Source organism: Chamaea fasciata, unplaced genomic scaffold, assembly GCF_029207755.1.
Source record: "Chamaea fasciata isolate MVZ Bird 193981 ecotype frontalis unplaced genomic scaffold, bChaFas1.0.hap1 SCAF_6, whole genome shotgun sequence".
Lineage (NCBI taxonomy): Eukaryota > Metazoa > Chordata > Aves > Passeriformes > Sylviidae > Chamaea > Chamaea fasciata.
Window position 1 is genome coordinate 38169876 of NW_027094091.1, and position 14600 is coordinate 38184475.

Sequence of the window (14600 nt, forward strand, 5' to 3'; positions counted from 1 at the left end):
GACTATATTTAATCACACTTAGCACTACAACATTTTGTGTCAGAACTGCAACTAATGATCAGCTCCATTCTTGTTTTCTGGTTAACATGCATGGTTAGCAGGCCTGGGTTAATGTCCTCTGTCAGGTCACATAGAAATGTGGTTAAAAGATTATTTTGATTGTGAAGAACAGAAGAAATTTCTTTCAGAAAATATTTCTGCAAATTTGTGCTCTCAGGCCCATGGTGTGGTTGTTTGGAACGTCCTGTGCCGGGCCTAGAGCTGGACTTGATGGTCCTTGTGAGTCCCTTCCAAATCAGAATATTCTGTGATTCTCTGATATTTTATAAGCAGATGCAAGAAATGGGGAAAGAGCACTTCTGAAATATGATTGAATGCTGGACAGTAATATGCTAATGTGAAGAAGAACACAGGAAAACTGAATTCCAGTTGTGTTCATAGCTTTATTAATTAAAAAAAGGGATACCAGTGGGGTAAAAAAATCAGTTTTGGAGTACTTAGGTTACTTGAAAGGACACCATGGAGATCGGAGAAGGGAGAAGTTGACTGTCTCTTGTGAGAGCTTAAAGTGGCAGGTGTTTTTCTATATTATAGCCATGTAGGCATGGCTACTTCAGAAAAATGCAAATTTAGTAGGAGGAAACAAACCCCATTATTTGGCCCTTCCAGTATTATTGTAGCCAGAAATCACTGTTCATAGTTGGAGTTGTACTTCAGAAATGACTATGGATAACGACTAAAGGAACAGCTAAAAAAAAAAAAAACAAAACAAAAACCAAACCACAAAACAGAAATAGAAACCTGGAAGGGGGTAGAATTTATGTTTAAAGATGGAGTCTCGCAAATCACCCACCTGCATATTTTAGTTTACTTTTTCTTTTATTGAAATTTGATCTGAGTTATAATTTCTCAGTAAATTCAGCGTCATTGTTCGCCACTTAACGTTGAGTAGGAAGAACCCATTTGTGTCTTATTAAGCACTTAAGGGAAACTGATTTCAAGGTGGCAGTACCATTATTTCGGGATTGGGCAGTTGGAGAGTGGTGATTGTTAAAAGAATATAGCAGGGAGTATTTACTTACCTACACAACCACTGTATTTTTCCTGGTTCCTTTTAGTCCAGCACTGTACAAGCAGCAGGCCAACCCTCTCCACATACTGGGTGGGTTTTATGTGTGGTGTTTCTTGCCTTAATTTCATGTTCTAGATAACTGTTAACAACTTTCTAAAACTATTTTCAGCTTTAGATCCAGCTAAAGATCCATGTTTGAAGATGAAATGTAGTCGCCATAAAGTCTGTGTTGCACAGGATCAACAAACTGCAGTTTGCATCAGTCACCGAAGGCTTACGCACAGGTAAAGAGTTAATCCTGTACACATTTTGTAGTGTTCATGACTGACTTGTAAGCTATAAATCCATTGCAATTAGTTTAATTACTTAACAACATATGAGCAGAGTAGAGGTGGGTTTTAGAAGTCATTGTGTATACATAGTTTGACTATAACGTTTACTATTTTAATTTTTTTTAAATTAGAAGGTATACATATTTAAATATTGCAAGCTGCTGGTACAAATACACTTAAGGAAATACTCACTGTGCCAGTACCAAATAAATAAAACTGTTGTGATAGTATCCTACTGCTGTACATTACTTTGACATCATCACTTCTTATATGAAGTCAGAGAACTAAAAACTGCCTGCTGAAGTGTAGCTAACAGCCTGATAGACTGTAAATGTTTTGAGATTAGTGGGGGGATTTTCCCCTCTTCGTTTTCTCCTGTGCATTCTGATTTTCTTTGCATGCTGGTCTGGTTAAATGTAAGGAGAAAATATATAATAAATTAATGTATTTTTTTGTAGCTTTATCTGAGGCAGAAAATGAATATGTAGGACCTGAACCATACACTGAGTTGAGTCATGACTATTGCGTGCTAAGGAGATGGAGTCAAATTGCATTTTCGACTTGAGATTGTTCTTTTTTCTCCCACTTCATTGTGGAAAACAGGACGCAGTAGAAGGGCTAAATTTCAATAAATTGATTTAAATAAGTGTCTGTTAAAGTGCTTTGCTCAGTAGGGGCTGAAAAGAGCTGAGGAAAATGAGACTTCCTTGTGTGTTGGAGGTGGATCATTTCAAGTACAGTTTTATGAATGATACAAGGAATGTTCTTTGAGTGTCTAGTTATGTTAAATACATCCATCTGGAGCTTTTCAAACGAGCAAGACAGTTCATAATGAAAAGAAAAGTTCGAACTGTTCTCGATCTGCAGCTGTACTTAATTAATAAAAAACCTCAACAGTATTTGTGGAGTTACACTGTTTATATTAAACAATTTCAGTGTAGTGCTAGACATTTTAGTTTGATAAGGTACTATATATGGTGCAAGAATTATTATCACACAAAGGTATGTAGCCTGATTTCAACTGCATGTGATGCGGCAGGAATATATGAGTGTTAACTGTGAAGAGACAACATAATAATTCAAAATTTTTAAGGGGTATTACATGTCATGGAAAGCAACAACTATAATGACATTTCCTAATTAAGTATACATGCAGTAGGTGACAACTGAAAACACTTTTAGATTAGATGAAGATGCATGCTCTTGTTGAATTAAGAAACTTTGACATCAGCCTTCATCCCTGTATTATTCCTCCCACAGTTCTTAGTACTCTTTTAGAAAGGTAATATTTTAAAAGACAAACTTGCCTGGATATAATGCAGTCAATAATGGGAAACTTTAGAATAGCAGCAACTTGATGATTGTAAAAAGAGCTGTAAATCTAGTCTTCTAAAGTAGATGAAGCAATTTTCTACCTACCTGTGCTGAGCCAGGGCTGGGTTTTCCCACGCTTAGATCTCCCTATTCCCTCAGATTGCTGCATACAAGGAGAAGTAATTTGCTTTGTGCTTTCTTTCTAAAAAGGCTTTTATTCATGCAGTTTCTGACCTTTTTGTAACATGGTGGGATTAAAGTATGGATATCATAAACACAAGCAATCATATCTGCTGGGTCTCTTTACCACTACTGATTCTCTTTGCCCAACATGTTTTTCCTTCACTTGTATCTACAGTTTGCATACTGATTATCAGTAGGTCCATCTGTTTACCAGAGTTCCCAAAGGACTAGTCCACTCTATATGAGTGTTGGTAAAAATTAGATGAGAAAGCATAACTTGGTAGTTGATAATATAACCTATCTACCAGTATCCATTTCTAATATATCATTTCCGTGTAAGCTGTTGTGAATAAACATTTACAAAATTTCATCCCAGTAATCTTTCCTTTTGCTTAGTTTGTGTGTGTGCACATGTGGTATTCTTCTAGGATTGGATAACATAAATAAGTAAGAAAAGGAAGTTGGGGATGTTTTCTGAAAAAATAGTTGAGACCTTTTTCATGAACTACTGGGAACTCTTTGTAAAGAACTTGCCCATAGATTTTAATTTGGACATATTTGCTGGATAGATCCATAAATGTTCCAGGGATTTTCCCCAAGACTCTTGCACAGGAAAGCAGTTTAAAGTATATCAATTGATACAGTGGCAAAGGTGGTCCCCGAGAGACTGTCAGGGAAGAGGAGACTTTGCACACTTTCAAGATAAATAAAGTTTATGGGCACCTTTGGGCTATCTCTGGGGAAAGAGGCATGAAATACAGTTACAGCTGAATAGATTTTTCTCTAGTCATCAAGTTGAAATACACTGATCTATAGTTGAATTCTCCATTACTGGACGCAGCATTCCCAAGCAGCCCTATTACCTAGTTCATAAATTTCTGTTTATAAATTCTGTTGCTTTCTTTAGGTAATAGCATAAACAGAGAAGTTGCTAATGAATGAAGACTGATAATTGTATCAAATGGAGGATTCAATTTAGTAATTTCTTCTGTTGTTTGTAAGAAATTAACTTGCAGAAAAAACAGATAGGCGTAGACATTGTTATTCAGTCCGTGCTGTCCTAGGTATTCTTCTCTGTACAGTACAATCTCTAAACTATTGTAACCCTTTTTGGATTTCTTAGAGCCCCTCTGCAGCACACAGTGAAGCATGGATGGAAATCCCAGCCACCTGCAAGACTGGTAATGACATGATGTGGTAGTTATATGACAAGGTCCCAACAGGATTAATTAATGTGACAGCACGCTTTAGTGATGATTCTACCTGTTCTTTCAGAAGTAGTAAAATTTCTGTTAGCTTGGGGATCTCGGCATTGTGATCTTGCTGCAGTGTCCTTGCATTTTTATGGTTTCAAAACCAGCTACTGTGTCTCACTGTCCTTTTCATGGAGTTGTGGGTCAGGCAAGCCTATGGTTTTGCTCTTTCCTCAGTTTCCATGGCAGCTGGGATCATGATCTCCCCTGTCTCCTCTCAAGGCTCATTTCCTTTTCTGGTAGACTGCCAGGATGGCAAGTCCTGTTCTAGCAGACTCCTGCAGGGCCACAGCACAAGGGCTTCCTTTATGTGCTGTCCTGGAAAGACTGAATAGCATTTGCCAAAAGATGAAATACGTGTTGTAGATCATTGGTCACGAGACTAGTTGGAAGTACCAGGACTTTGAAAACACAGGGACATGCTTAAAGTAGCAAGGTTTTTGTTGGTAGCAGATAACAGCATTTGCATCTCTGCTGGCTCTATGTTGGAAGTTGTGTTCTGTGTGCTGCATGCTTAGCTCTGGGCTGTGAAAAAAAGATAATGTACTTGAGGGGAAAACATGCAGACTATGTATATAAATGTTGTTCATATTATTCCCATGTGGATTACTGTGGAAAGGGAGTCTCTGCCAGCACCTGAATGCATCATAAACAGGTAATTCAAACTGTGGTGTAAAATAGAATTTTCATTGAATCTTTGAAATCTGGGAATTTGTCATTAACTTTTCCTTTTGGCTGAATGGTGTTTTGACATCCCGTTGAGCTTTCCAGTTTATCTTTATTGGTTAAGTGAAAAGGCTTTATGGGGAAGAAAAAACCTGTAAAGGGTCTTTACATGATATAATGAAATGCTTTGGAGTATGCCTTATTCAGTTACAAGTACAGCTTGCAGAATATGGAATACAATATTGCTTATACAGTGATGTGTTGATTGTGAGTGTTACAGTGACAGGCAGGATATTCATCACACTAAGAGGAATCATCTACTCAATTTAGTTTCCAATCTCTTTACTCTCAGGAGATTTAGTTACTTGCATCTGCAGTACTAAGAATCTTTGGCCACTATGTGTTCACCCCTGTGGGCTTGGGGAAGAGGAAAGAAGTTATGTGAGTGTTCTGCCAGAAGACAGCTGGAGAGGACCAAAAAGGGATGAGTCAGAGGAGAGGGCTGTAGGTGGTAATGGACATTTCATAATGCTCGCAATGGAATGGATGCTTTTTTAATACTTAGCACAGCAGGTGGTAGAGATAAATCCTCAAATCTCCATGTACTTCTTGTTGCCACTTTGAGAAAGGGAAGAAAGGATATGTGCAGACACCATGACATAGAGGAGCTCTTGAGGCCATGCAAGCTGGTAACTAACCGGGCTCAGAAACCTGGAAAAGTTAGTCCAGCAGTGACCTATCCTAGATTTATAGGTCCTGATGAATAGTGTGTTAACTTTCTTTTAGATTTGAAACAGACAATTATGATATTGACACATACTGTAATTTTCACTAAGACTGACATTCAGTGAATAAGAGGCTGCAGTACTAAACTAAGCAGTGTATAGGTGAAGTTCTAAGCCAGTAGGTTAGCTGCAGAAGAGCAAGAAAACTCAAAAAAATAGGGAAGGATTGCTACCCAGCAGAGAATTTTAATGTAAGCATAACAGTAAACATGGGGCAGTGCCTGTGGTTTCAGGTGAATTACTTTTATTGGAATCCTTTTTGTAATCCATGTTTGTCAAATATATTTAAGTCCAACACTTAAAGGTGAAAGAAAGAAGAGGAGGTGTGGGCTCTGTTTTCTTCAAATGCTTCTCTTTGCTTTTATCTCAAATCCACTGCAGGAGACAATTTATAAAGGAGATGGATTCAGTTGAGACCTACTTATTGTACAGCCCATTTCAAGATTTGACTGCTTACAGCTGGAAACCAGTGAAAACTCTGTCAACATGATTTGTCTACAAGTTCTGAAAATTAGGAGATTGTGAAAGAGTTTTGGGCCAAAAATCATGTTTCAAGTAAATCCCAGTGTCTTTGATATATTAGAACCCAGTGACTAATCTTGTACTTACTCATTGATCTTAGTGGAATCTGATAAAAACTGGTCTCTCTTTTTCTTCTTCTATAAGTAGAAGAAAAGTACTGTGTAAAATTGATTGGATACATTTAATCAATCAATGCTTGGAGGCATTAAATTATTCAGTGCTTTGAAGGTGTGTGCAGTTTTTCTAGGCAGATGTAGATCTGTCTCTTATGAATTCCCCACAAGACATAATACCCCCTGCCCCCACTGTGAAAGTCCTGCTATGCTCCTATGAGTTTGTTTATGTGAATTGTGCAGATCGACACAACAGTTCCCTGCTATGGCAGAAATAGATTGCATTTGTCTCTGCCGTAGCATGTTAAGATGGAATAACAATGTTTAAAGACCTGACAGCGCTTACTTGTGTAATTTTACCAAACTCCTTATTTCTTTGGATTTTTTACTTCTCCAATCATTTATTCTGAGGTTTCAGAGTAAAGAGCAGTAGTAACTGGCTCTCAGTAAATATTACCTAAGCCACAGATTCTGATGATACTAGCAATTCTAAAAAAAAGCCTCACCTCATTTTATTAAAGTAAAGGTTAAGGTAGGAGTGGTGACTTTTTCATGGTAAAAGCATTTCAGTTAAAGATGTTGGTCACTTGGAAGATAATGAGAGTTCGCCAGTCATGAACAGAGAGTCACAGTAAGAAAGCATTTCTCAAAGTTGAAAGTAAGAAATAAAAAATTATAGCGGCTCTTTTTCTATTAGAGCTCCACAAGGCAGGTTCCAGAGCACTGTGCAGGCTGGACATGTGTAAGGTGCACAGCTGGGTAGAGGTGAGAAGTACAGAATTCACTCTCTAAGAATTGGTGACTCTTCAGAGTTCTGTGAAATGAAATTAGATTTAGTGTCAATGGTTCCCTGCTCCAAGCCTGTGCGGTGTAGGACCTGAATTTAGGGATGAATAAAAATTCTATAATATTTCTGCCTATGGGTGCAGTTTTCAAGTTATGAAAGTTTCACTATCAAAGCGTATTAAAGAGTATCACTTTATTACAGACTCTCAGAAGCTGATAGTGCTAAAGATGTTGCATCACCTTATCCAGTTTATTAAGGTAGAGGAGTTGGATAGCTTCATACATTTTGTGGTGGCATTTAATCTTGTCACAGCTTCCTTCAGGGTTTTGGTTTAAATGACATTTTGAAGTGCTCATTTGGTTAAATCATTGGTCATCTAGACCATTATCTTGTCCTGGACTCTGTCCTCTTCCAGTTTTCTGAAGAATTTGTAAAATCAGTCTAAATACAGTTTAAATTAGGTAGATTATCAGAAGTCCTTCCCTGTGTTTGGTCACATTAGTATTTTAACTTGAGGAAAATGTTCCATCTTAGCTTGGAAGTGATGAGTGTTTTGGCCTTGGAGCATGATGTGGATTAGCCTAGATGATGTGACAGAAGCTGAGAGTAACACTGTGAAAGAAAGCCAAAACCTTTTCTGTTTCTATTCATGTGGGTAGTGCACAGCTGAGATAATGCTCCCAAGCTGAAAGAATGAAGTCCAAATATATGAGAGGCTTATTTGTGCCTGTATGTGAGAAAAATGCAAACACATATATAATGTGTATGTGTACATACATATGTTCACATACAAATACATGAATGAATATGTACACATGCATATGTATTCTTTTTGTTTATATTGTATGGATACATGCATCCCAGATTTCCAAAACATACTTTTGAACCCAAGGTATTTTGCTATCTCCCCTCCTTTGCAACAAAGGAAAGAGGGGTTTTAATTTAGGCTTTTAATTTAGACTAAATTTCTGATTAAAAACAAAAAGGATGTAATTGCAAGTCTGTAGTTGCATTAAGTAGTCTGAGCAGTTTTGAAAGCTAATCTATTAGAGCTGATATGGAAGATTTTCTCATTTGGTTAGAAAAAAAGGAAAAGAACCAGAGAAGAAGGAACAGTACAGTTTTGTAGCTCTCCTGTAATTTTAGGTGCTGCAATGTTTTATTATTAAAAAAAAACCAAACCCAACATAAAAAACAAGCTTTCGAAAAACTGAAGAAAAACAAAAGGCTTTCTTTGGATAGATTTTGTGAAAGTTGCAAACACCACTATTTAGGATGTCATCATTTCACATTATAATGCTGCTGAAGAAGGCCAGCTGGTGCAGTTAAGTCCCTTATTGGAAATTTTAGTCTGATTCATTACTGTGATTTGTAGTTGTACACAGAAACACTTAATCATTCTTATCCTCCAAGCTCTATTGAATCTACTGGAGGCTTTCTGGTTCTTTGCATAATTTGTGCTTCCAGTCTGCCAGCTTGGCAGTGTTTCAAGCTTGTTGCATTATCTGTGTTTGTTTGCACAGGAAGAGATGCTGCACGTAGGCTGAATTTACAGTAATTCTTTTGTAATAGGCTAATGAGCAACACTACTTCATTCACAATACTAACATTATATAGCTTTGATTAGACCAATTATTGTGTAACTATGCCATTGTGATCATACTTGCACTCTACAAAGTACTGAAAAGGAAATTTGCTTAGCCTTAGCTTAATTGAACTTGCTGAGAAAATAATTTGGACTTTTATATGCTTAAGAGAGGTGAAAATTTGAATATGTTGGAGATTTTTATATGCTGTGCAATTTAATTTATTAAAGTGAGAAAATGAAGCTTCTTTTTTTACTCTCCATTTCATTGCATGAGGGAGGAAAAAAAGCAACACTGTACATCATACATTCTGCATGTGTTGTGAAGGCCTGTTAATAATTCCATGGGCAGCTTGTGTTGTCCCCCTTCACATTAGTAGGAATTATGGGTACGCAGCTAGAGGAAAACAGCATCCTCTCATGGAATTCCTTCTCCCTCTCTGTGGAGCTTTTACTAACACTAGTGGAAGACACCTACATTGATTGCATTTTATATTGAAGTATCAGTGTTGTCCATATCAGCCTTACTGTTTATTAAGGTTATTTTCTAAGCCATACAGTATTTATACTTCTTGCTGTCCAGCTTCAAAACTCAGAAATTGCTGTTCTTATGAGGAAAAAAAAAAAAAAAAAAAAAAAACAACCAAAAAAAAAAAAAAAAAAAAAAAAAAACAACCAAACAAAAAACCAAAAAAAACACACAAACCAACCAACAAAAATCAACTTGTCCAACCCATGGACTTCTCAAACTGTATCTCTAAAAATTGAAAATGTTAATTTTTTTAATGTTTGGATTTTTTTGTTTTTTTGGTAGTAAGTAAAGCAGATGTTAAATAAAAGAGGCATAAACAGAGCCTTTGTTTTTTATTTGTTAGCAGAACAGGAGTTGTGCGCTATACTTTCCCCATTTAAAAATCTGTGATAGGCCTTTTTTAAGGAAAATGTGGAGCCCTATGCTAGACTAAATCATACGGACTTCAGTTAACTTAGTAAGTCCTGGGCCTACTCATTTTCTGCCTGCTCCAGCAAGAAGCTTGTTTAGATTCTCAGTTGGCTGTAGGAGTGAGAGAGTGCACTGGATAATCAGTGCGCACGATGAATATTTTTGTGATTATGAGAGCTCTGCTTAGAAATTCTGCAATGAGATTATAAATTAGGATTGGAATTCTTTTCAGGAAGATGGATTTGAGCATGCTGTAATTCTTTCTGTCTTGCTGAAGGCACATTCAGTTATACTATCTCCTAAGAAGCAGTGAATTAGGACACTTCTGTTCGTAAACTAGGTAACAGGAAAGAATGTGACTAGGAAATATGGCTATCTAGGAAAGCTTTACTGTTAAGAGTGTAAAATTTTGACTAATCCTGGGGGATGTTAATGTACTGTCCTGTTTGTAAAAAATGGTGTGTCAGCTTTTGTTGTTTTAAAATAGTCTTTTTCCTTACAGTATTCCTGATGAGCTACTTTAAAAGATGGCTTTTTTATTAAAAAGATCAGGAAGGATGATGAAGACAGTGCTTTTAAATTACTTCTCTACACTTAATTATGAAGTTGTGATTGCAGTCCACAGCAATAAGACTCAGTGTGTACAACTGTAAACATTGAAATAATACAAAATGATAAAAATAAAATCTTTGAATATTTCTTTATTAGAAAAGATAGGCAAAGTGAATTTGGGAACAGTTCAATGCACCTTCCTAAAAATATCTGTTAAGCTTGTGATATGTTTTATGGTGCTTTAAAAATTAGCTGTCAGAATCAGTTTTCAGTGTACTTTATTAGAAAATATTATCAATTCTAAAATAGCTGATGCAAACATTTTTAATTAGTTAATGCCTAGTTTGGAGTTTCCTTGTGGGTTGTGTGTTCAGAGGTTTGTTGTTTTTTTTTTTTTTTCTTTCACTATTACTGTAATATTGGGTAATGGAGCACAATAGAACTTCAGGATGCTTGGATATGGAGGGTTCTTTCACAGGTTTTAAAATTTGATTTTGGTTGTAATGAGGTGCTTTTATTACTACCTAGCATCAGTTCTTATGCATTTCGTTTTATATGAAAGTTGTGGATCATAAGTTGTGTTTATAGGCTCTGAATACGTCTGTTGCTTTGCTTATGTACCAGTGGTGGGAAAAGGATAGTGTGTGAAACCGAGTAGGAGTACTGTTAAGGGAATAGAAAGCATTGTACTAATTTCCATTTATGTAAAACAGTACATGTAAGGTTTCCAATGTTGAAAAATACATTAAGTGCAGTAGCTGGAGGTGTTTTTCATCACCGAGTGAAGTGTGTGCAAATATTGCTACTTGACAGTAAAATGTATTGCTGTGTTTAGAAATCAAATAGTGTACTCAGCATGCTAAAGGCATGTCAGGAGTCTCTAAATGTTCATGTTTGTGACATGGTCAATATAAGAGTTTTCTGTCTGGCAGTACTTTTATCTTTTGATTAAAAACAAATGCCCAAACCCTTTTCATTTATTCAGATTGTCTGAAGTAGGTTTGCTTTACAAAATTCTGTAGTCTGCTACAGAACAGAAGTATTTTATTTAGGTGTGTGGCTTTTGCGACAGACTACTCTATCCTTTATATTAAATCCTTATTACCTAAAAAAAAGTATCTTTTTTTTTTTTAAATCTCAAAATCTACATACTGGAATGTTTAAACCACACAAATACTTTTCTTAAAACTCCTATGCGTCTTCTGCATTAGTAGTAATAATAATAATGATGAAAAGTTCTTATAATCACAGTACAGTTAAGGCTGAATCTAAAGCTTCCAAAATCTGTGGGATCCACTGCTTTAAATCAGTCCAGTGGTTTAAATCTGTCCAGTGGTTTCAAGAGTTGTTTTGGGTTTATTGTACATACATTATATATTATATATTATATATTATATATTATATATTATATATTATATATTATATATTATATATCATATATCATATATCATATATCATATATCATATATCATATATCATATATCATATATTTTATATATATATACATATATATATATACATACATACATACATATATATATATATACACACATATATATATATATATTATATTATACATAGGCTATCCACATGATGTGTGGCACCGTAGATTCCGTGTCCAGAAACGTCAAGGAAATACTCAAAATCTGTCTAAACAGAACTTTTGAGGCAGGCAAAGAAGAGATTATACCTGAGGAAACCTGAACTCAGAGTAGCTGTGACTCCAGTGTATTCTGCTTCCATTCCTTTGAGGGATACTTCTTTCAAATACAGACCTTCAGTGATGCATTTGAACATCCAAGCACAGGTACACTTTGGGGGTAGAATTTGTATAAGCATTTTATAGTAGTAGAGTGTGTTTTTTTACAAGATTGCAAAAGTACAAAACATTCAGGATTATCCTAATTTTAGGATAGACTAATAGACTGAGTGTTGCCTGAAGCTGCAGATGCAATAGCAACAATGTTTAACAGTATATCACTTTCCTAATGGACACAGACTTACAATTCCTAGTCTGTTCCATAAAGCAATAAAAAGCAAACTAACAAAATCACCCCAACCAAGCTAACAAAATTACACACCAAAAAAGCATCCATTCTCTCCTTTGTTCAGGACAACTTTTCTCCACTAACTAATGGGGTAGAAGGATTAAGAGACCACTAAACTGGTTCCTAGCACCTATGGATCAAGCCATCCAAAATTATCATTTTGGAGGATATGTACTCATCAATGCATAATTTTTTCACTGATTTAAAATTATTTAGTTCTGTGTGGTTTTGAGCATGACTGTGTGTGAGACATAATTTTTCTCTTCTGCTTTCTAATTATTATTCCTTTTCCCTTAACTGTAGATTATTTTAGTTCAGAGTCTAAAAAACAACCGTTGTGAAATACAACCTTTTGAATCTTAGAAATAATGCCTCTGGGAAAGATGTTTCACAGAGAAATATACCTACGTGGGCTTTTTCTTGTCAGAGAGTTTCATATGTGTCGACATTTAAGATAATTATTGTAATTTAGGCATTACTTCATTTCATGATCAACTGAAGATCTGGGCACCTAAAGGTTTCTGAAAACATTTGCACATCTTGAAGAATGCATTCCCCTTGACTTTGCCTTCATCATTTACACATTAACTGCTAATGAATGTTTGTAGTACAAAGAATTGCATTCTTACAAAAGCTGATTTTAAGTTTTGATCCATAATTCCACACAAATTACATTCCAAGCTTTGTCTGTTGGGCCTTTTTCTTAAAGATGATGCCAGACATCATCTCCTCTTCAACCCCAAACTCATTGATGCAGGGTAGGAGCAAATAGTAGAAAAGACTGTCTGAGAGGAGATTTAAACTGGGTAGTACAGTGATGAACATAAGACTACAGGATATTTTGCATATTTGGAGTATAAATATAAACGTAAGACATAAACATAAAGACATAAGACTACATAAACATAAGACTACAGGATATTTTGCATATTTGGAGTATGCTCTAAAAGGTATGAAGATACCACCAAGATCCTCTGGATGATCTTAGATATCATAAAACAAACATACATGGTAGGAAGTAGGAGGTGAGGGCTTGCTGTTCCCTTATTCATTATTACAGTGAACACTAGAGACCTCTGTACTATTTACCTTTCTACAGTTCTCTCACAGAAAACTCACAGTAGTAACATTTCTAGGGTAACTTCAGCTTCTTTTTGTACATATTTGAAATGACTAGAAAACTGAGAGTCTTTCATGTTTTAGATGTGTACAGATACGTAGAAGTTATATGACATAACTTTTTACTTCAAAGTACAAATGCTGGAGTTTTTTTTTGTCTACACTGCAATATTTTTGTCATGCTCTAATTCACCTCTCCTATCTTCCAATTGTTGTAAAACAAGATAATTTCTCATAGGATCAGTAATTGCTTGTATGTTCAGCTGAGAAGCAAACACAAAGGGTTGTTATGAAGAACTTGGAAAATTTAGGCAGATGCAGTAGTTATAAAAGCAAAGAAAACAATGGATATTTGTAAAGAATGGTAAAGAGTCTGTAAATGTTAAGAAATCGTTTTGAGTAAGGTCTCACAATTTATTTAATAGCCCTGCTATCTATGGCCACTTTGATAAATGACACATACCTGAAACAGGAATACTTCTGACCTGTTGAAAATAGGATCAAAGACCTAAAGAGACATTTGGATGAAGACACTGGAAAATGGTCACTTAAGTTAGTGCTAACTTAGTAAGAATGACTATTGACAGGATTTTATTTCTGTAATCATTGCTCAGTTACTTTAATTTACTTTCATAATAAAGGAAAGGGGAAAATACATGGGGCAGCAGATTCCTAAGAAATTTTAAGAACCTGTTTAATTTTGAAAGACACTACTGCCACAGAGCTCTTGGTCCACATTGTGGTTAAAAGGAAGGTTGACAAATGCAGGAGAAGGGCATGCGAGTGACCTTGTCCCTGATAAGTCACAGCTGTATCCAATAAGGGTAAGTGTGATAAAAGGGAGTGGGATGGCTGGTGAGGGAGATCATGAAGGAGCAGGAACCTTGAAGAGCAGGGAAGGAGAGGGTCATGAAGCAGGACCCTGAGGAGAGAGAATCACTGCTGTGAGGTCAGTCTGGGTATGCAGTTAGAGCCTGTTGTTGGAAGCTGCAGTCATAGTCTAGTCAGTTAAAAGCCAGCGTTCAGAGTCTGCAAACTAATACATGCAGTCATAATTTAGCAGGAAGTAACCAGCAGTTAGAGGTTGCAAGGGAAACCTACAGTAGAAGCTTGCTGCAGCTGGAGTCAGTGAATAGTTATAGTCAGGATGGCTAAGCTGAAAGAGGAATAAACCAAGACCCATTTCATGCTGTGATAAACAGAAAGTCTGTGACTTGGCTCATTTCTGTCCTCTAACGAGCGGGCTGCTGCAACAGAGAAATATCCGCATGAAGAGCTAGAGCAATGCTCTGAGCTGGCATGTACGTAAGACAACTGATTTTCCTG

At 36.1% G+C, this 14600-nt stretch overlaps 1 protein-coding gene across 6 annotated transcripts in view; it reads left to right on the forward strand.

Moving 5' to 3' along the window:
- SPOCK3 (SPARC (osteonectin), cwcv and kazal like domains proteoglycan 3) overlaps window positions 1-14600 on the forward strand; it is a 164947-nt gene that overhangs the window by 73782 nt on the left and 76565 nt on the right. For 2 of the 6 annotated variants that reach the window (XM_066186019.1, XM_066186020.1), the window contains exon 1: window positions 14155-14575. Coding sequence is in view for 1 of the 6 variants with exons in the window: in XM_066186018.1 (XP_066042115.1) it covers window positions 1242-1356 (115 nt within the window). In the remaining 5 variants the exon portion in view is untranslated. Of the gene's footprint in view, window positions 1-1241; window positions 1357-14139; window positions 14576-14600 lie in introns of those variants that run through there. The other 4 variants (XM_066186021.1, XM_066186018.1, XM_066186023.1 and 1 more) reach the window with 4 other exon arrangements.